Source organism: Mustela erminea, chromosome 14 (assembly GCF_009829155.1).
Source record: "Mustela erminea isolate mMusErm1 chromosome 14, mMusErm1.Pri, whole genome shotgun sequence".
In the NCBI taxonomy this organism is placed as follows: domain Eukaryota; kingdom Metazoa; phylum Chordata; class Mammalia; order Carnivora; family Mustelidae; genus Mustela; species Mustela erminea.
The window spans coordinates 34,879,646-34,902,193 of NC_045627.1; the positions used below are offsets into that span (position 1 = coordinate 34,879,646).

General features: G+C 40.5%; 1 protein-coding gene across 2 annotated transcripts in view; it reads left to right on the top strand.

Annotated features, from left to right (window-relative positions):
- Positions 1-22,238, top strand: part of MYPN (myopalladin) — a 100,892-nt gene extending 78,654 nt beyond the window's left edge. For both annotated transcript variants that reach the window (XM_032313418.1, XM_032313419.1), the window contains 8 exons: positions 3,490-3,711; positions 5,092-5,241; positions 6,513-6,595; positions 7,803-7,929; positions 9,110-9,317; positions 11,242-11,407; positions 13,832-13,965; positions 17,180-22,238. In XM_032313418.1, coding sequence (XP_032169309.1) covers positions 3,490-3,711; positions 5,092-5,241; positions 6,513-6,595; positions 7,803-7,929; positions 9,110-9,317; positions 11,242-11,407; positions 13,832-13,965; positions 17,180-17,349 — 1,260 coding nt within the window. In that variant the 3' untranslated portion in view covers positions 17,350-22,238. The remainder of the gene's footprint in view (positions 1-3,489; positions 3,712-5,091; positions 5,242-6,512; positions 6,596-7,802; positions 7,930-9,109; positions 9,318-11,241; positions 11,408-13,831; positions 13,966-17,179) is intronic.
- Positions 22,239-22,548: the final 310 nt, after the last annotated feature.

Consider the following 22,548-nt stretch of genomic DNA (forward strand, 5'->3'; position numbering starts at 1 on the left):
GAGCAAGGACTCCATTAAAACAATGGCTAGAGTTGGTATAGAATGACTAGGAGTTTGGGGCCTTAAATGAAACAAGATGAGAAGCTGTAAAAGGCTAAGACCTCCTGTCACCCTCATAAAAACTGCTGTTTCCTGAACCCTAGGATCTGTGTATGAGGTTTGAAAATGATGTGAATTATTCTGTTTGGATGTAGTTTTTAAAATAATAAAACTTCTATTTAATACCTACCTCATATGGTAAGGGCATAAAATGGTTCATTGATTTTACTCCTAAATATCCCAGAAAATAAACAAATGTGTTAAAAAGAAAAATAATATATATTCAGAATCATAAATGCAATTTAAGAAAGAAGAAATACATATTCTTCATGTGATTTTAAACTGGAAAACTAAGAAATATTTCAAATTTGGCAGAACATTTATTGTCTTTATGGAAAATATAGTCATTGTGAAGTATTAGATTGAATCTATGAAATTCTACACTTTTGACCTACAAAAATGTCAGTTTCATATTATTCAACCTAATGGGTAGAAAGTTGGAAGCTTTCATGATTAACTTTTTAAAAACTCTTATAATGTAGAAAATAATCTTAATACTTTTAAACTAGGTTTCTTAATACTTTTAAACTAGGTTTCAAATTAATAGACATGAACAATTTTTTGCTTTAGCTGGTTTGAATTATCTGATTAAAAATTAATTAGCTAACTGGAGATTAATCACTTTCTCTACCATGAAAGAGCTGTGGATTTATTTTGTTTACCCAGTGTGAGATGTGGCCAAAAGAGGAGGATTTACAATTGGTTTCAAGAAATTGAAACCAAGGAACCTCTGATTTCTGTATTTCTGTGTTTCATAAGCTCCAATTCTACACAAATTTAGGTGATAATATGTATAAGACAATAACTAAGGGACAAGAGTAATGTGACTTGATAACTTGAGAATACAGTTTATGAGTCTTAAACGCAATCACTCTGCCTAAGACTGGGGGCAGATGTATATCAGTCATGTGCTTCCAAATTTTATTTCAGGAACATCCTAATGCCATCTCCATGGAGCTCACCTAAATTATGAAATTGTGGTTAACTAGAGTCACAAGCTTACAGAAGGTCTTACCCTCAGCCCAAAGCCAGGGCTCTGGAGTCCTCAGAGATGCAGTTGGAACAAGGGATTGCCCCCATGTCATCCCTGTCTTTGCTCATTATTCAGATACTCATTCAGCACCTGCCATGAAACAGACACTATTCCAGGTGCTGTTGATAACAGTGAGAAGCAAGATAAACAAAATTCTGTTCTTGTGGAGCTAACATTCTAATCCTTAAAGAGATATTCAATCACTCAATCAATAAACAAACAAGAAATATACTGGATAGCAACCAGTACTATGGAGAGTATTAGAATGTGGAGTTCATTTATATGAAGTGGACTGGGAAGGCTGCTTTGGGAGGTGACATATAATCTTGATAGAATTCAGCAGGGAGAGGGATTGACTGGAATTCAGGATAAGTCCTAGATTTAGGGTTTAACTTGGTAACTCCAAGTGTGGTCTGAGGATGTGTGGCAATCTGAAGGCTATCATGTCTCTACCTTGGCATAAGCACAGAAACTGAGAGTAACCATTAAGAAATTTTTATAGCAATTTGACAGAAAAACTTTATGCCTATGAATATAATAATTTTGCATGCCTTATAAATTTCATTTTGCTACTCATTCATTTTTATTTCACTTTATAAAATTAAGCATTGGGGGGACGCCTGGGTGGCTCAGTTGGTTAAGCAGCTGCCTTCGGCTCAGGTTGTGATCCCAGCGTCCTGGGATCGAGTCCCACATCGGGCTCCTTGCTCCGCAGGGAGCCTGCTTCTCCCTCTGCCTCTGCCTGCCATTCTGTCTGCCTGTGCTTGCTCTTGCTCTCTCCCCTCTCTCCCTCTGATAAATAAATAAAATCTTTAAAAAAAAAATTACGCATCGGGCATTTTTAAAAACCTGGTTTTCAAATGGAATATTATGCAGCCATCAAAACCCCAAAATCTTGCTACTTGCAACGATGTGGATGGAATTAGAGGGCATTATGCTAAGCGAAATAAGTCAATCAGAGACTTATACTGATACAAAGAATTTGAGAAACAAGACTGAAGATCACAGGGAAAGGGAGGGAAAAAATGAAATAAGACAAAACCAGGGAGGGAAACAAACCATAAGAGACTTTTAATCTCAGGAAACAAGCTGAGGGTTGCTGGAGTGGAGAGGGTGGGAAGGATGGGGTGGCTGAGTGATGGATATTGGGGAGGGTTTGTGCTATGGTGAGTGCTAGGAATTGTGTAAGACTGATGAATCACAGACCTGTACCCCTGAAACAAATAATACATTATATGTTAATTTTTTAAAATCTGGTTTTCACCAAAGATAGTGGAAGAAGCACTGGATTAACTATTTAACCAAGTAGATGAGTCATGGCACCATTTCCTGAGATGGACAAGAGTAAGGTAGAAGCATCTCTGGGAGACAGAAATCAAGTATGCTAAGTTTGAGATGCCCCTTGGGTGCCCAAGCCATGATATAGAATCAGTCGCTGGGTATATGACTTTTATGATGTACAATAGATCATCAGGTATATGAATTTTGTGGAAAGATCAGGCTGGAAGATATGAATTTGGACTCATCAGCATACAGAAATGAGATATGATGAGACCACCTACCTAGGTCTAGGAGCTAGCAAAGGATACTGATAGGGAGCAACAAAAGAAAAAGAAGGAAAACCAATAAGGTGTCATGAAAGCAAACAGAAGAAAATATTTCAAGAAAGAGAAAGCAGTCATCCTTGAGAGATCAGGTAAGGTAAGAACAGATAAGTGACAACTGGATTTGGTGAATTTGGAGACCCTGACAATAGTAATCTCAGTGGAACAGTGAGAACACAAGCTTAATTGGAGTGCATTAGTGAAAGACTGGGTGACAAGCAAATGATCCTGTAAAAACACAAAATTATTTCAACTGGTTTTGTTGTGGTGAGAGTAGAGAGATGCATATGGAGTCAAGGGAGATTTATTCAAGACAGGTTTCATCAAGTATGCAGATGGGAGTGTCCAGTAGAGACAGGAAGCTGGTGATGCAGGCATGTCTCCGAATGCAATTCAGGATAAACTATCCTGCCATATTACCAGATAGGAATTTCTACATATTGAAATGGACATTAGTAGTAGTAATGGAAATTACATTCCATCTTCATTTCTCTACAGGATGCTACTGGGGCTCCATACTCAAGGTGAGGAATCAGGACTCACTAAGGCAGTTTGGGATTGTAGTACAGACACTGGCATCTCCTTTAGTGCTCTGTGGTGAGGAACTGGAAATGGAACATGCCTGGTTTATTGGGTTTCCATGATATATATTTACCATCTGAATCTAAAAAGTTCCATCCTCAAATTATACTGATAGACACCTTCTTTCTCACCCCTAGAATTGAAACTGAAACATGTTTTCCATCTTGACAGGAGTACAAAATTTCAAGCTTTGAGCAGAGGCTGATGAATGAAATAGAGTTTCGCTTGGAACGTACCCCTGTTGATGAATCAGATGATGAAATCCAACATGATGAGATCCCCACGGGCAAGTGTATTGCTCCCATCTTTGACAAAAGACTCAAGCATTTCCGGGTTACAGAAGGCTCTCCAGTGACATTTACCTGCAAAATTGTTGGAATACCTGTTCCAAAGGTAGGAGAAGTTGACCAGCTGGTGGGCCAAGCAGCACAGAACCGCAGACAGTGCCTTCCAGAAAGTCTTGCCAGATTCTAGGGAAGTATCTACAGAGGGAATAAAAACCACTACCAGAAAAACTAACAAAGCCCAGATAATTTCACTAAAATGAGACAGTCAAGGATAAGATCGTTAAATAATTAGACCCAAAATAAATCAGACTTATGGGTAAGTTAGAATTTAAGTAAAAGTTTAAAATAAGCTACTTAGTCATAATCCTCCACTTTGGGCTATTGATTCTCTCAACCACCAAACTCACTAAATTGATATTTTTCTTTTTATTTAACACTTACTGAATACCCACAAAGGACCTGTTGTTGCACAAAGTAGCTATATTTGTATCATTACTGTCAGGTTGGTAAATGCTGAAAATGTCGTATCATTATCACTGACTGCAGAAAAATCTTATGAGTCACCAGATTTTTTTGGCAGTCAGCTGAAAGAAGGATTTACACCCGGTATGGCTGTGGTAGGGGATCTCTCCGCTCTACTTGCACAAACATTAGCATGGTGTTATCATGTATGGTTAGGTAACTAGGAAATGTGGAGGAGAACAGCTGCAGCCAGTACTCTAACCCCCTGTCTTTGAGAGATCTCCTTGATACATGCAGAACTCAACATGAAAAATTATTTATTTAAATGTTTGCCAGACGAGAAATTTAGCCAGTGAGTCCTGGCCTCCTTCCACTTGGTATAAAAAACCATACTATCCTTTCAGGTAGAGTGAGCTATTGTAGACCTGGAGATCTGTGACTGCAGAAGACTTGAGCTTTTAGATAGGATAAAAGCTATCCTATCTAGATGGGGGGCAAGAGGTTCATGCTCCTGGTTTTCATCATTTTGTTTATGAAGACATGTCTATTCCTTGGGGTGACTTTTTAAGTAATTATGAAGTACAATAAAAAGAGTCAAAAGCGGGCACCTGGGTGGCTCAGTGGGTTAAGCCGCTGCCTTCGGCTCAGGTCATGATCTCAGGGTCCTGGGATCGAGTCCCACATCGGGCTCTCTGCTCAGCAGGGAGCCTGCTTCCTTCTCTCACTCTCCATCTGCCTGCCTCTCTGCCTACTTGTGATCTCTGTCAAATAAATAAATAAAATAAAAAATCTTAAAAAAAAAAAGAGTCAAAAGCTTTATCTCAATCTTAAATCATACAGAATTTTTAACTTAAGTATTGTATATGTATAAGTGCAGGAGCCTATTTTTAAAAATATTTTTTTCAAAGTGCTTTATAAGGGATGGGGCTCTTGCAGAGATGCCGTTGCCTCACCCTACTCCCTACTTCATTATCCTCAAAAGATGTGCAGAACAGTGTATGTTCTCAATTATCTTTCATTGCAGGTTTACTGGTTCAAAGATGGGAAGCAGATTTCAAAGAGAAATGAGCACTGCAAAATGAGGCGAGAAGGAGATGGGACGTGCTCTCTGCACATCGACTCCACCACCGGTGATGATGATGGCAACTACACTATCATGGCTGCCAACCCCCAGGTGGAGAAGCAGGGTTCTGCGCTGTGCTGCACTGAGGAAGGAGCACTTGATGTCATTGTGAATGAGACCTTGAGAAGTGCCAGTTACTAAGGATTGCTGAGGAAAATGAATGAGGAGCATTGTGATTGTGTGTAACTAGAGCACAGCTTAAAAGACCAGTTAGCCATGGATGGGTCACTCAAGTCTTGGGCCTTTGTCAAAGGACATTAGAAATATCTGTTCACTATGTCCCAGATGTACTGGGCTAAATCTTTTATTTATCAACTCATTGACTCTCTTAAAGAGTCTATAAATCATTCTATTAAAGAATGATTTTTTTTTTTTTTTTGGTAAAAGTTAGAAAGCCATAATCTCTCACTTTTCTTTTCTTAATGTGATTTCGGATCAAGAGCTAAAATTCCTCTAAAAGATATGACAGAATAAATATCTTCAGCTACTACTAGAATACAAAGTGTAGAGCTATAATTTCTATTCACCCACTCTCCTTATTAAAATGTTAGTTTTGGGACACCTGGGTGGCTCAGTGGTTTAAGCCTCTGCCTTTGGCTCAGGTCATGATCTCAGGGTCCTGGAATTGAGCCCCGCATCAGGCTCTCTGCTCAGTGGGGAGCCTGCTTCCCCCTCTCTCTCTGCCTGTCTCTCTGCTTATTCGTGATCTCTCTCTCTGTGTGTCAAATAAAGATATAAAATCTTTTTAAAAAAATAAAATTAAATGTTAGTCTTGAGGATAAACCTCTATTAAGAAAAGTATAAAATACTTGGCCATAGTCTCTGCATGTGGCTGCAGATAATGTTCATGGACAAGAATTTGAATTTTTTTACATTTGTGTTCCATTCATTTCTCAGCTCAAAATAAAAGTCATCACAATGTTCTTTGAATTTTTTCCCTGGACTATTTTTAAAAAATATTTTATTTATTTATTTGACAGAAAGAGAGATCACAAGTAGGCAGAGCAGTAACAGAGAGAGAGGGAGAAGTAGGCTCCCTACTGAGCAGAGAGACCAATGCAGGACTCGATTCCAGGACCCTGGGACCATGACCAGAGCTGAAGGCAGAGACTTAACCCTCTGAGCCACCCAGGTGCCCCTCTCCCCTGGACTATTAACAGTGATTTAAGGAGTCATATTTTATTGTTTTCATCCCTCACCCCCAAGTTTTCTTGTTCATAATAGTTGGCCAAAAGTTTCAAAAGGGTTCCAGTCCAGAAAAATTTATATAAATTGAAAAAAAAATGGGGAATTCTCTTATTTTAAATTCATTTTTGTTTCAGGGACGAATCAGCTGTTCTGGCCACTTGATGGTACAAAGTTTGCCCATTCGCAGTCGACTAACATCTGCTGGTCAGTCTCACAGGTAAAGACAGTAAGAATCTCCCTTCTCAAGCCCCTCCCAAGCACCCACCTACCACAATGAGCATCAAAGTGTTGGGTCTACAAATTGTTACTTAAAATGTAGCCTGTACCTGCAGCATCAGCATCCCTTAGGAGATTGTTGCAAATGTGGAATCCCAAGCACCACCCCCCAGACCTACTGAATCAGAAACTACATTTTAATAAGATCCCTATGTGACTTATAAGCACATTAACTTTGGGACCCACAGGTCTGTCACACACCCTTGATGGCTTAAAATTTGTGACCATCTGTAGCACCTGTGCAAATAATATATAAACCAGAGTCTTTGAATTAAATTACCATATTTTCTTTAAAAAAAAAGAAACTGCTAATGGTTATGTCTATAGATTGAATATTTTTGTTGCTATTGTCCCCAGTATGACAATTGACTCTAACACAGCAATTGGCTTTCTCTCTCTCTGATTTTACTAACCACTAAGAATTTAGAGCCTGGCTTCCCCTTGAGTCTGATGGTGCCACAAAGTCTTAGCAAAGCATTCCATAGTTGCTGACATGGGTGAATTATATTTGACTTACCAAAGGAGCAAAAATAGTGACCCATGTTTCAGATACAGTATTTCATCACCGCTGCAACTATACCTTCTTCTTCATTTTTTTTTTCCCCCTTCAAGAACAGCTGTTACTGTTGGTCAGTCTTAACCAGTTTAAGTTCCTGATCATCTTTAATAGTCTGCCATAATTTATAGCCAGGTTAAATTTTATTACTCAGAGACACAGGGATTGCAGCTGCCTTGTTCTGGGTAATAAACAGGACTTGTCTGTTGGCTCTCATTTGAGATTCGGCTTGAATACTGATTTATTTGTTTATTTTGAAACTTTTGAACAACTGGTCAAAGCCCAGGCAAGGGGAGCTGAGCCACTTAACCCAGAATGACTTCAGAGAGAAAGAAGCTAAAGCCTGTTTATTTAATTACAGATCTCATAAGATAATCCTACAGGGTATGAGATGCTTACCACCTTGCTTTTTACATAAGCTTCACACCATTATTTATTATTTTATCATTTGTTTACAGTCCAGCAGCCTCCTTCCCTACCTCACCCCCAAAATACCTGTTCTCCAGAGTCTATTGCCATGCGTAAATGCTTGCTGTTGTAGGTTTATAGATTGGTTTCTGTGCTTAATGCCTGACCTTGCTTGTTTTTGTAGAGGAAGGTCCCGAGCACAAGAGAGAGACAAAGAGCCCCTACAGGAACGCTTTTTCCGACCACATTTCCTTCAGGCTCCTGGGGATATGGTAGCTCACGAGGGGCGCCTCTGTCGTCTGGACTGTAAGGTAGACTCTAGTCCTCCTCCTTGGTTCCAGATCTGTTCACATTTTGCATTTGTTTGACTTATTTTTTTTTTATTTGTTTTATGTTTTGTTTAGAGAAAGAGGGACTGGGGAAGCGAAAGAGATCACTTCTTCTCTCACAAAGCTTTTTCAGAACATTTAATCCCAGACAAAAAAAATTTTAATGAAATTTTTAAGTCTTTATACCTTAATAAAATTACATTGGTGTTGTATCAAGTTGATCCTGCATTTGTAAAAGACAACCAAGGAACTGATGTAATTCAGACATTTTCCATGTAGTGCTGGGAAAGTCTTCATTACTATAAAGCCAAAAGTGTGATTTTTGCATCTTGAAGTGAGTGTCTGTGACATATAGGCTTTGAAAAAATTATAGTCCGGAAAAGATGGCTCTGAGGTGGTTTATAAAAACAGAAGTTGGTTTCTCATACGAACCAACATCCAGCAGCTTTAGCTATTCTGCATTCTAATTCTTCAGCCAGAAACTGTTCAGCGGAGCAGCGTGGATATCCCTCAGTATGAAGAGAAACTTAGGTCACCTCTTGCCCTCCAAAGATTCAGAATGCTATGGAATTTTTAGATGCTAAGTGGTAAAGGCTTGAGGTTAATCATTCGTAGAGGTGGTTCTTACTCTGCCAATGGCTGCCTAAATAATATTTGGGATTGATTGTTACTTCTTCCACCCTAACCCCTGAAAGATTCCCAGCCCGGTCCCATTTCTAGAGATTCTGACTTAAGAGAGTAAGTGGACATTGGCATTTTCAAATGCTCCCCAAGTGATTGTAACACAGAGAAAGGTCTGAGAACTCTAATGTCTGCCCTTTCCTTGGCTGCCTCTCGCTGATTCTCAGGTATGTGAGCAACATATCGTCTGTGAAACTGACTCTGCAGACCTATTTTATCTATCCATTTAGTTTTTATTTTTTACTTATTCTAATCTAAAATATAATCATCCCCTGAATTTGGGGTCAAACTACTATACGATTTAAATTAATACGGCCACTCACCCAGCCCCTCTTGTCCTGATGCCCCTACAGAGAGGTTTCTCTCCATCCCATGTTTTTTCTCACTACTTGGTGCCAGACAAGGATGAAGAATTCAGCCACCAAATAAATCTGCTTGTCATCAGTCTGTCATTTGCCTCAGCTGTCCTGTTATTTATTAGGTGAGTGGCTTACCGCCCCCAGAGCTGACGTGGCTGCTCAATGGCCAACCGGTGCTACCAGACGCCTCCCACAAGATGTTGGTCAGAGAGACTGGAGTCCACTCTCTGCTCATTGACCCGCTCACTCAACGTGATGCAGGGACCTATACATGCATTGCTACCAACAAAACCGGACAGAATTCCTTTAGTCTGGAGCTCACCGTAGTAGGTAAGGTTGGCTTCCGGGACCCCCAAGCATAACTCCCTTTAAAGTTATTGCCCAAATAAGCACAACCTCTGGCAGAATTCCTTAGTCCTTTGCCCTATCAAGTTTCATCTCCTTTTCTCCTTCACTGTAGTAAGGGCCATACTTCCTACATTGCTTACGAAGACCTATCAGTAAAAACATAATATAGTATCTTGTGCATATATGCATGCAGTATATGGGAGCCATTGTAATAGTTAATCAATTAATTAGTATATTGACTACACTAAATTCAAGTCACTTGCCCTACCGTTCATCACTATTGGAACACACCAGATTCTTGTCCCTACTCCAAGTTTCCATGCCTTTGCTTCACTGATCCTTCTTTGCCTAGGAACATAGAATATACCCTTCTTTGCCTAGGAACCTCCTCATCCTTTGAATTAAGCCTTAGAGAAGGCTTAATTCAAATGTCACCACCAAGGCATATCCTCCTCCGTTTCCTTAGCACTTAGAAAAGGAGAGACTCCTCAGAGCACTTGCAGCCTTCCATGTATGATCTATGATCTCCTAACTCAGACATTCTGACTTTTTCTGTGTCTCTCTAATGTCCGACTCAGTGCCTGGAACATGCACAGTGCTCAGCAAATGTTGAGTTGATAACTAAACAAATGAACCTTTACCTTTAAGGCGACATGAACAAAACACTGTAATGCCTACAAAAAAGGATAACAAGTCATCATCACTTGCTTGATACCTGCTCTCGGGGCAGGAGTCCAACCAGAACTAGATTTCAGAATATACGAATTCTAGTGCTGAGCTTCCTCCCATGTGTGGCCCTTACTGGAAATCAGGGGACTTTAGCATACTATCTTCTCTATAGGCTTGTAACTGCTCACCCCATATATCTTTTTCTTTTTCTCACTCTTAATTTTCTCTTACCCAACAGAGTAGGAAAAGCTCTTCCTGCAAGGATATATTGATTGCAAGCTTTTACTTTTCCCCCTAATATTTTGCAAATATTGACTCTGGAATCCTGAAAAATGAGGTATCTTTGCCTTATCTGGTTCTGGCCCTCCGCCCCCCAAAAAGGCTTCCTTAGGAAGCATACTTAGTGGGTTTTTTTGTTTTGTTTTTAAGTAGTGTACTTCTGGGGCACCTGGCTGGCTCGGAGGAGAGTGCAACTCTTGATCTCAGATCTCAATCTCTTGAGTTCAAGCCCCATGTCAGGTGTAGAGATTACTTGAATAAATAAAACCTTTAAAAAAAAAAAGTGTAGGGGCACCTGAGTGGCTCAGTGGGTTAAGCCGCTGCCTTCGGCTCAGGTCATGATCCCAGGGTCCTGGGATCGAGCCCTGCATTGGGCTCTCTGCTCAGCCGGGAGCCTGCTTCCTCCTCTCTCTGCCTGCCTCTCTGCCTACTTGTGATCTCTCTCTGACAAATAAATAAATAAATAAAAATCTTTTAAAAATAAAAAAAATTTTTTTTAAGTGTATTTTTTTCCTGTAGCTATAAACTTCTTCAAAATAAAAGTTGAGGGAACATGAATACACCTTTTACAAAATCATCTCCTCTAGAAAAGAAAAAGGATAGATTCAGTACATAAAATCTGTTGTTTCTCGAAATTTACTGTTGGGAATAAAAAAGACTCCTTAAATTCCACAACCAACATTTGCAACCCCCCACCCCACCTGCCCAGTGGGCCACCCAGATCCTGGAGTGTTGTCTCTCACACAATATGCAAAAGAGAGTCCCTCATTCCTATTTTTATCCCTTCCAGAGCTTTTATAAAAGCAATGATATTCACTTCAGGGTGTGAGAAGTTTGCTGAAGAGGAGGTGAGGTGGGGGTGGGGGGCACTCTGCTAAGTTCCAGAACTGTAATGAGTTTGAAGCATGAACCTCAAGGCACTTACTATTCAAACAAGAATGGCCCTTCTCTCATTCAGCCAAAGAAGTGAAGAAAGCACCTGTGATCCTGGAGAAACTGCAGAACAGTGGAGTTCCCGAAGGCCACCCAGTGAGGCTGGAGTGCCGGGTGATAGGCATGCCTCCACCTGTGTTCTTCTGGAAGAAGGACAATGAGACCATCCCTTTCACCCGAGAAAGGATCAGGTACAGGCCCGTTCCCGAGTTCAAAGGGACTTCCAAGCTTGGTGGGACATCCTAGGCACCCAAATAAGTCTGTCGTCTTTTGAATCTTGCTTCTTTCACTTAGTCTGGTGCCTTTGAGTTTTGTCCATGTTATTGTGCATATCAAGAATTTATTCTTTTTTGTTCCTGAAAGGCAGGCCATGGTATAGAGGTCCTACAGTTTTAAACCTTAATTTTTTTTAAACCTTAAATTTTTTTAAACCTTTTTTTTAATTTTTTTCAGGATTAATTAGCAGGGTTTTTTTTTTTTAAACTCAGTTTTGTTAACATACAATGTTACATTAGTTTCAGGTGTATAATATAGTGATTCAACAATTCTGTATGTTACTAAGTGTTCATCCCAATAAGTATACTCTTAATTCCCCTCACCTGTTTCACCCATTCCCCCATGCACCTTCACTCTGGTGACCATCTGTTTGTTCTCTATAGTTAAGAGTCTGGTTTTTGGATTGTCTTTTTCTCTTGTTCCTTTGTTTTTTCTTAAATTCCACATATTGGTGAAATCATATAATATGTGTATTTCTCTGACTTACTGACTTCTTTCAGCATTATAGTCTCTAAATCCATCCGTGTTGTTGCAAATGGTAAGGTTTCATTCTTTATGGCTGAGTAATATTCCTCTGTGTATATACACACACACACACACACACACACACACACACATGCACACACACACGCATATACATACATTCTTTATCCATTCATCGATGTATACTTGGGTTGCTTCCATATCTTGTTTGTTAGTTTCTTTCTTTCTTTCATGCCTTTATCTGGTTTTGGTATCAGGGTAATGCTGGCCTCATAGAATGAATTTGGAAGTCTTCCTTCCTCTTCTGTTTTTTGGAATATTTTGAAAAGAATAGGTATTACCTCTTCTTTAAAATTTTGGTAGAATTCATTTGTGAAGCCATTTGATCCTGGAGTTTTATTTGTTGGCATATTTTTTATTACTGATTCTATTTCATTGCTGGTAATCAGTCTGTTCAAATTTTCCATTTCTTCCTGATTCAGTTTTGGGAGGTTATATGTTTCTAGGAATTTATCCATTTCTTCTAAGTTGTCCAATATTGGCATTTAATATTTTATAATATTCCTTTATAATCTTTTGTATTTCTATGGTATTGGTTGTTATTTCTCCTCTTTCATTTCTGATTTTGTTAACACTTTAATTTTTAAGTTTAAAATGTATAAGGAATTTGTGAGGATCCTGCATATTTTTTATTACATATCTTCATATTAGTACCCAGGAAATCCCTTTGACAGTAAAAAGCTAAAATAAAATAAAACAAAACAAAACATTAAGGCAGTAACTCCTTTTTTATCCATCACAACAGGGTTACTTTCAAAATAACTCAGGATCCAGTTTCCAACAATGGGTCCCTTGCTAGATTTCCTCTAATCAACCTTATCTTTGCCATTTTGGTTTTATACCACGAGGGGGCAAGCAAACAAAAGCAGCTTATGTACAAAAGTTTCTACTGAGATTTATTTCTTCACAGTAAACTGAATTTGTTCCAGAGGATGTTGTAGCTGTCAAACTTTACAGGATTTTGGCATCTAAGAAGTCTACATATATATAGGTCAAGAATTTTTTCTGGTAAAACTCATGCAAGCACAGAAAATATTCTTGAGTTAATGCTTCCTTCTAAATTAATGTAACGTGTTGGGGTGACTGGCTGGCTCAGTCAGTACAACATGCCACTCGATCTTGGGGTCATGATTTCAAACCCTATGTTGGGCATTAATAATAATAATAATTAACATAGCAAGTTAAACCCAGCCTGAAGTTCTAGTGTAATTATCCAAGACTGCAATATGCAGCCAAGGGTGAGAACTACTGATGTGGATGAAACGGAAGGAATTTGCTCCTGAACTGTATTAAACTAAATCCTACACGTGCCCAATTGGTTACATTAAGAAATAACCCCTCCAGGCTAACAATACATCTATGCCTGAGTGTCCAATCTGGTTTGGAAAAGAGATTTTTCTGGACTTTGGTTGTGACAAATGAGGGCCCTTCTGGTGAGGAGAACAACCCCAAGAGTGGGAGAGCAGTGGGCAGGGCAAGAATGAGTCTCTGCCTGGGCTGTCAACCCTCCTCTGGGCCTCACTGGGTTAACCTGCTCTTTTGTAACTCCATTCCATTGTTCAGTTTGCCTTTGATAACTGCTTTATTTTTTTATTTATTTTTATTTTTTATAAACATATAATATATTTTTTGATAATTGCTTTAAACTGACTTGCCCATCCCTGCCCTTAGGGTCAGGGAGGAAAGGAGATGCACTGTATTGCTGGATTTTCCCCAAGAGTTTCCCTGAACCCTGAACTGCTCAAGGCCTTCTCTGCCCCCAGGTACAATGCAGATATGTTCTCTTTTTTCTCCAGTATGCACCAGGACACAACAGGGTATGTCTGCCTCCTCATTCAGCCAGCCAAGAAATCCGACGCTGGATGGTACACGTTGTCAGCCAAGAATGAAGCTGGAATTGTGTCGTGCACTGCGAGGCTGGATATATATGGTAGGTGTAATGTCCTCAGTTAAACATCTGTGTGTGATAGACAGCTTAAAGCAATTTTTTTAAGGATAGGTATGGTATTTTTCCATAACTGAACTCGTTAGACTATATTTTAGTGCTTAAGCGATGGATTTTTAAAATCATTTCATCCTAGTCACCTCAGGGCTTTTGTACACTTTTGCATTTTACTTTGAGCTTAAGCTTCTTCAAAAAAAAAATGTCCTATAATGTTAGGAATCACAATTATTTCAGAGTTTAACTGTGTTTATGTTTTTGATCATCCAACATCTCCTGTTGTCTCCTTAATACCATGGGCCACCCACTGGAACTCCATCCCCACTGCCTGTCATTCCTCCCAAGCATACCTCCACCCAGCAGAATTTTCCTGTCCCCATTCATCTGTTAATTCATTCCGCAAATACTTATGGTGCCAATCCCACAACCAGACTAATAATAGAGAGCTGTCCCAATAATAACATCAAATGATGTTTGTATAATGACTTATAATTTACAAAATGGTATCCTTAGACCCTCCCAATTATTGCAACTGTTGTCACCCTCCTCTAAATGCTAAAGAAACTGAGACTCAGGGAGGTTATGTGTCTATAGCCAGGAGGCAAATGCCGGCTTTTGTATCATTCCTTTGAGCTATGTTTCTAATTTTCAAAAGAATTTAACAAGCTAATCTTTATTAATGTAATGTAATGTACTCTGCTCTTCTTCTCTATACTTTTGATATTAACTGGTATTTTTTTTTTTAAGGCACATTCCTTAATCCAAAAGGGTGATTCTTTTTCTTCCTCTCCTTTAAAAAATTTTTAAAAGTAATTTAATAATTAATAAATTTCTTAATCACTACTGGCTCAACATGAGCAACCAGAATAACAAATAAGTCACGGTGTGTAGAACCTGAGGTCCCAACTCTTCATAGGTACATACTAGGAATTCCCTTTTCTTAGTACCATACAGGAAGAGCCTTGGTCTGCTATTTTTTCCCTAGGTCTAATATTTGGAGGCAATATATAGTCCTTCAATTATTTTCCCTTATCTTTGGACTTGAAAATAAATTCAACTGTGAGGGACGCTGACTCGAACGTACTTTCCCCTGGTGAGGGGTTGGGGAGAGAGAGGCCATCAATATATTTAACCTAGGCGAAGTCCCCTATCCATTTCATCCATTTCCCCACGTCAGAGGGAGATAGCTCTCCAACTAAGAGATTCAGTACCAATAAGTCCTGAAAATGATAAATCTTGTCCCAATCCTGCTTTCCACTTCCCAGTTCAGTTTTCCAGGCTCACCTCTCCCAGGCTCTGTCTTGATTGAGCAGCACCAACAACAGGGGGTGCTGTCCCCTTGAATAGAACTTGGGAATGGAGGAGGGGATGGAGGACTTGGGCTGAAATCAATCCCCTACCCTCTCACCACCACCACCACCACCACCACCACTTCCTGCCTCTCTAAGGAATGGGGAAAGCAGGTGGGCTTCCCTCTCTCACCTAAAGTAGAGCTTCTGATAGAAGCAACTGTAATAGTCTGGTTAAGAGGTTTGGAGCAGAGACTTGACTATTCACCGTGGCCTCATTGAAAGCCTGCTCTTCAGTGGAATCGCTGTAAGTTTTGTCCTCACTTCGGTAGCTTTCAAAACTTGATTTATCCACCCATTCAGAGGTATTTCTTAAAAACTGATAATCTGATTATTATCTAAAAACTGATTATTATCTAAAAAAACTGATTCCAAAATAATGAACTCAACAAAGGTCCAATTTGTAAAAGTATGCTCAATAGGTCCATAGCTTTCTAGGATCCAGAGTACTCAGTTTCCCCACCTGGTGCTCCCCCTTCTCCACACCAAGGTCCCTGGAAACCTAATCAGAAGATTGCTTTGAAATTTCCGAATCAGGGGTGCCTGGGTGGCTCAGTGGTTTGGGCTGCTGCCTTCGGCTCGGGTCATGATCTCAGGGTCCTGGGATCGAGCCCCGCATCGGGCTCCCTGCTCCGCAGGAAGCCTGCTTCCCTCTCTCTCTCTCTCTCTCTCTGCCTGCCTCTCTGCCTACTTGTGATCTCTGTCTGTCAAATAAATAAATAAAATCTTTAAAAAAAAAAAAAAGAAAGAAAGAAATTTCCGAATCAGACACAACAGGAGGGACAAAGCAATTTGGATGGATATTTCATTCAGGCATGTTCAAGCCTAAGGATCATCTCCTTTAGACAATGTTTGCTGAACATGGAAATTCTGATATGTTCTCTTTTGTCCCTGAATCATGGTTGATTGCACATAAGTTACTTTTCAGTCTTCTTGCCATAAACTCATTTGAACCTGAATAAGGGGGTGGATGGGTAGTGGCTGATTAGTGATTAGGGTGTGGGACAGGTACTTTTGGAGGTCTGGACATATCTTTTGGCTTCCATTACGTCAGGTTTCTTGTCTCTGCCTTCTGAAGTACCTGCCCTTGAGAGCCTACAGCTCTTTCTACGCTGCCGCTGGGAGACTCCATGCTAGATCAGTGAGAGGGGACGTAGAGGAGATATTTTGATAAATCACCCTACACATTGACTCTTTTTATTTTTTAAGATTATTTATTTATTTGAGAGAAAGAGTGAGGCAGAGAGAGAACACAGGCAGGGGGAGCAGCAGAGGGAGAAGCAGGTTCCCCACTGAGCTGGAAGCCTGATACGGGGCTCAATCCTAGGACCCTGAGATCATGACCTGAGCCAAAGGCAGATGTTTAACTGACTGAGCCACCCATGTGCCCCTCTTTTTTTTTTTTTAAGATTTTATTTATTTATTTGTCAGAGAGAGAGAGAAAGGGCACAAGCAGGGGGAGGGGCAGGCAGAGGAAGAAGCAGGCTTTCTGCTGAGCAGGGAGCCTGACACGGGAGTTGATCCCAGGACCAGATCCCAGGACCCTGGCATCATGACCCAAGCTGAAGGCAGATGCTTAACCAACTGAGCCACCCAGGCATTCCCCATACAGCTACTCTTATAGTCCCAGATCGTGGCATTTGGAATTAGGAGCATAAGAGGTTCACCAGCCCAGTTTGCCTATTCCTGGCAGGGAAGGAGAGATTTTTTGTGTGTGTGCTTTGCAAATGATGCTTTTCAGACCCAGATGTATTTCACAGCAAGTGTTTGAATGAGGATAGAATACACCCCTGCCCTGTACCCACTCGACTGCATTCCCTTGATTGTAACATGTTATTTGGTCCATTTTCCAGCTCAGTGGCACCAGCAGATCCCACCGCCCATGTCGGTCCGGCCCACTGGCAGTCGCTACGGATCTCTCACCAGTAAAGGACTTGACATTTTCTCTGCCTTCTCCTCCATGGAAAGCACAATGGTGTATTCATGTTCTTCTCGGAGTGTAGTGGAGAGTGATGAACTTTAGGAATGTCTGGGTGCCGGCTGTGTAAGGGGGCAGACTGTGGAGGGGGAAGGAGGACAAGCCAGACACAGCGGTTTCCAAGCAACTGGATTTGAGTGAGTTCCCAGCTGCTGGACCCGTGGCAAGAAGTGCTTCGAATAAGTCAGCTGGGGACTCTTGCTATCTCAGCTAGGGGAAAGATGTAGGGCTGTGCCTTTTAAAGATTCCAACAAAAATGTGAGAAGATGATAACAGATGAACCAAAGATGTCATGAAGTCATCCACTGCTTTGGGAAAAAGCTAGCATGCTCCCCTGTCCCCTGCTATGTTAGGGATATTTATGCCCTATTAGGAGTAATGAGGAGCCATATGTTTGGACTGAAAGGAGTTAGACAGTAGTGACCTTAGGAATCACTAACTCACCAAACAATTAAAGGGAAAAGGTGGGGAGGTCTCCATTACCTTTCATCAGTTAAATCCGTAGCAATAGTTTTGATGGATTCATTTAATCAGCTTCTACTTAGCCTTAAGAGATCGTGTCATACGACTCACAGATGTGGAGACGCACTTTTGATTTACTTATCCTGAGTGTACTGAGCCACGTATTAAGGTGCCAAAATGTGCTTGAGATACCAAAAAATTCACTGAAACCCTCAATATTGCACAACACACTTGTTCGATAGCCAAAACAAGGCCCCATTAGCCTGTCTGCTTCATTTTCTTTTGGATATAATGGTGAGTGGTTTTGCTTTCTGACTTTATACATCCCCAAATTCTAGAACTAAAAGGTTGCTAGTAAACCAACCGAAAAGAAAGCTTCTATGGGGTCACTTATAAAGCTACTAGCTTCATTGCCCCTTGCAAAATATGCAAGAGTTGTCATCATCTGCCCCTCTTCTCTCCCCAAAAGGCTGGAAGTGTATGAGGCAGTGAGGGAGGAAGAGATGCCAACAAGGAAAGGAAGTGATGGGAGAGTGTTGTTTTTCACTTGCCCTAGAAGAGCAGTGGGTGTGGAAGGAGACATCTCTAATAGATATGAACTGTGTTTCAGATAATTTGCATTTTCTATATGGAAAACATCATGCTAAAAAAAAAATCATGCTAACCAGGAAAGTGGGAGGAAAGGGGAGTATGCATCTTTGTTCTAACCCACCTATTCAAAACCTGCCTCTTAAGCAATTTTTAGAACTAAATTCACTACGATTATCCCCAGTGCCTAGAAGAGTGCTTAGCACTGCGTAGATATTCAATAGATATTTGTTGGATAAATGAATCTTATATTAGATAGAGAAATCTGCAATTCACACAGCAGTCCAAAAACTGCCCTGGGAATGGTCCTCACAGCACAGTTTGCTCCAGACTCCCCTGTGAAATTAATTGGAGGTGTCTGTTACCAATTCCTGGTGCGCAGGTGTCTGGTGTTCTCTGAGCCAGGCACCCTCAGCTAGTATCTAACTCCAATGAACAAATAGTAGTTGTTTAGAAAGGTTTGAAATTTTCTTCACTTCAAGGCAAGGACTTCCAGTATAAAAATAAATTCGTTCACTCAAAAAAAGCATTTGTGTGTCTACTGTGTATAAGATGCTATGCTAGAGACTTATGAATAAGACACAGTTCCTGACCTCAGGGAGCTTACAATCTAGTAGGGGAGGTAAGATGTAAGGCATAATGAGTGCTGCTTTGGGGGGTGGGGGGGAATCTATTCTTTATCAAATACAAGTTTCCAGTTCTCTTCACCCTATTTTTTTTATGACTCTGAAATCATCTTAATATTTTCAGTCTTTATTTCTTAATGAAACAAATGCCACAGCTTACATCATTAAGAAATAAAGGTTTCAGTCAATTATTCAGTGATGTTATTAGATTTTTGTTTTCTTTTTTCATGTATTCAGGAGCAATACTAAAAATACAGGCAACTGTAATGACAGCATACGTTTCATGCAGAATGCATCCTATAAAATATTCTGTTTCCGGGTTGGCTTCTATTATGGAATCTCTTCTATCCAAAGAGGACTTTCTAACTCCAGGATTGTTCCTTCTCGGTCATTCACCTGACCTTCCTATCACATCTATTTCTGTAGACCCTAAGTAGTTCTCCTATAAAAGGATATTTTTCACCTCTGTATGTCTTAGCTTTCTAAATACTTTTTATCTGTTGCCTTTTAGCGTTCACCAGAGAATTAGGATGAGTATTATACTTGACCACTGGATGGCGCTGTCTAACCTAAAATATAAGAAACCTAAAAATTCCTGAAATTGGAGACACTGGATTATGTCAATGCAGGATTTCTGAACCTCAGAATTATTGACCTTGTGGGGTGGATCGTTCTTCATTGCAGGGGCTGTCCTGCAAAGTGCAGGATGTTTGGTAACATCACTGGCCTCTAACTGGATGTCAGTAGTATTAGCAGCTGATCCCCACGTTGTGGCTACCCAAAATGTCTCCAGACAATACCATATGCTTCCTACGAGGCAGAGTCCTTCACTGTGTTGAATAAATCAGTTCCCTGCTTTGGGAATTCCATTAGAAGTCAATTATAATGAGGGATACGTATATAAGAAATTTTGGGTCGGCTGGATATGTTTGGACTCAACATGTCCCAAATCAGATTCATCATCTTCCCTTTCATAAATCATTCTTCAGCCTCACTTAATGATTTCTACTAATGGCTCCATCACATTCCTAGCGATCCAGATAAAAAGCATCCAAGTCACTTTTGCTTCCTCTCGCCAATCGATCAACAGATCCCATTAATTCTATTATTTCTTCTATATTCAGCCCTTCCTTTCCATCCCCCTGCAGTTCTCCAGTTCAGACTTGCATTACTTTATTAATTTCCCTCAATATTTCTGATTTCAACCATAACAAAGGACTTCTAAGTGGCCTTTCTGCCTCTGTTCCTGCCATTTCTCCCATTCAAATCCAGTCCAGATCTCAGTGTCAGCTCTTTCTTCCTGAAGTACTGCTCTATTCATACTCTTCCCCAATTTCAAACCCCCAGTGGCTCCCTGGAGCCAATCAGGTACTCCCTCTTCTGCCCTGTTGTATTCAAGGCTTGTTCCAATATGATGCCAAAACTTTTCAACCCCTTCCTCAGAAAACACACCCAATATGGCAGCAAACCTAACATAGGCCCCTGCTTTCCAGCTCCTTGCCTCTCTGTCACGTCTGCCTTGGAAGACTCTCTCTCCCCAGCCTCTACCCATGGCAATCTTAGCTGTTCCTTAAAGCCCATCTAAAAATGCCACTGCCTCTGGGAACTATTTTCTGATCCCCCAGGCCCCACCCAAATACATTCTACTTTCTTTGAAAACTTATAGCAAGTTTCTTGAATCTAGAAGAAGAAAAGATGGCCTTGTATACTATTTTATATAAAATATAGCCTCTCTATACCTGCCTGTTCCCTCTGCTTGCACTAGCCAGTCTTGCCCACACTAGGTTTTAGCTACTGTTGGGATGGACTGTGTCAAAGTTTGTCATGTACCTTATACAGAGTAGGCACTCGATAAATATTCATTGACCTAAACTGAACTTCAAATTTCTAGGTACGTCAGTATGTTCCCATACAAAGTGAACTGAGACTAGAGCAGTGCTTCTTAACCTGGGCTGCATATTGGAATCTCCTGAAGAGCTTTTAAAAATCTTGATACCCAGGCCACAACCCCAAATCAGTTAAGTCATAAGCTCCGGAATTGTGGCATAAGCATCAGGATTTATGAAAGCTTCCCAGGTGATTCCAAAGAGCAGCCGCATCTACGGAGAGTAATTTCAGAACTTACCCAGAAAGGTCCAAGGGGATGCAGAGAGCATAAAGCTGTAGTTTGGGCACCTGGTGAAGAATATACTCCCCTCTGTGGTACATGCAGTGCATGCCTAGAAAGTAGAAATAAACACAACTTTGGCCTTATTGGACCCTCCTATTTTGTGCAACACTCATTAGACATGTAGCATTCATGAAGCCCCCAGAGGAAGCTCAAAAACCTGCAAAAATGGACCAGGGAAGGAGAGAAAGTTGATGCAATTTGTCTGGTCCTTTGTTTCTAAAAGTCACACAGGTCCCATAAGCACTCTCCTCTCCAAACAATTTGAAGGGCTTTCCATAATTTGATTAGTTGTGGAAATGGAGATCAATGTACCCTTCTCTTTTTATTCCTCACTTAATTTTTGTAAGCATTCAATGAGAAATTGAATAGTTGAGAGACCAGAAGTAGATAGAGCTAGAGCGCTGGATGAAACGAACCACGGAGAGTAATGCCTAGAGGAGTCAAAAGCTGACTTTTATAGGGACAGGTTAGTTTGAATAATCTTCAAACGACAAATGGGTTGCTTTCCAGATGTTCACTTGTAAATTGGTTGTTTAAAACTCAGAATATATTTCCTTTCACCCAAAACACAATGCTAGATTTCCAAGTGAACTCAGTAAACCCAATTTAATTCGTGACTGAGTTACAGTATCTATTACATCTGATTGGGTGATGGTCCCAAGAACAGGATCCAGCCCATAACGTAAGAGGAGAAGAGAAACTACTTCCTCCTTTTTTGTGTCTATCATGTGGTCTAAGGTCCTTTGCATCTATCCCCCATTCTGTGTTTTTCTCCCCAGGTGCCCCGGGCTCCATGTCCTATAACCCCCCTCTGTGGTAACCCATCCCATCTCAGCCTGCCAGCATGCTGCTTGCTCCAAAATGACCTAACTCCAGTTCCAGGCATCTCAGGCCGATGGTCAGAAGAAAGCAGTCCAACTGAATGAATTCTGATTACCTGAGAGTCTTTTAACTTCATAGAGGGGCTGCATTCTTTTTAAGCAGTTGCCTTCTTACTCCCATCAACTTCTAATTGACAGAATTGCTAACAAAGTTAAAAAAAAAAAAAAATCAGGTTGGGAGGGGGAGGTCTAGAATACTAACTGGGTCAGACATCCAAATTCTTGTTGATCAAAACCTCCGCCTGTTTTCTTCCTCCCCACACATTCCCAAAGTACCTTCCAAGCTGAGATCCTGGCCTGAGTCTGTTTGTATTTGGGCTATTTATGAATTGGTTGTAAACTCAAAGGCAAAGTTCCTAATAATGACTTTTACTCAAGGTCCCTTCCAGGGTCCTTGGGTAACCTGGCCTCAAAGTATTTCTGCTTATGGTTGAGTAGAAAATCAATGTGCCTTACCAGTCAGACGAACAGTTACTTCAATTACAAGAAGCTTTTTGAAGTCTTTTTCACCACTAAT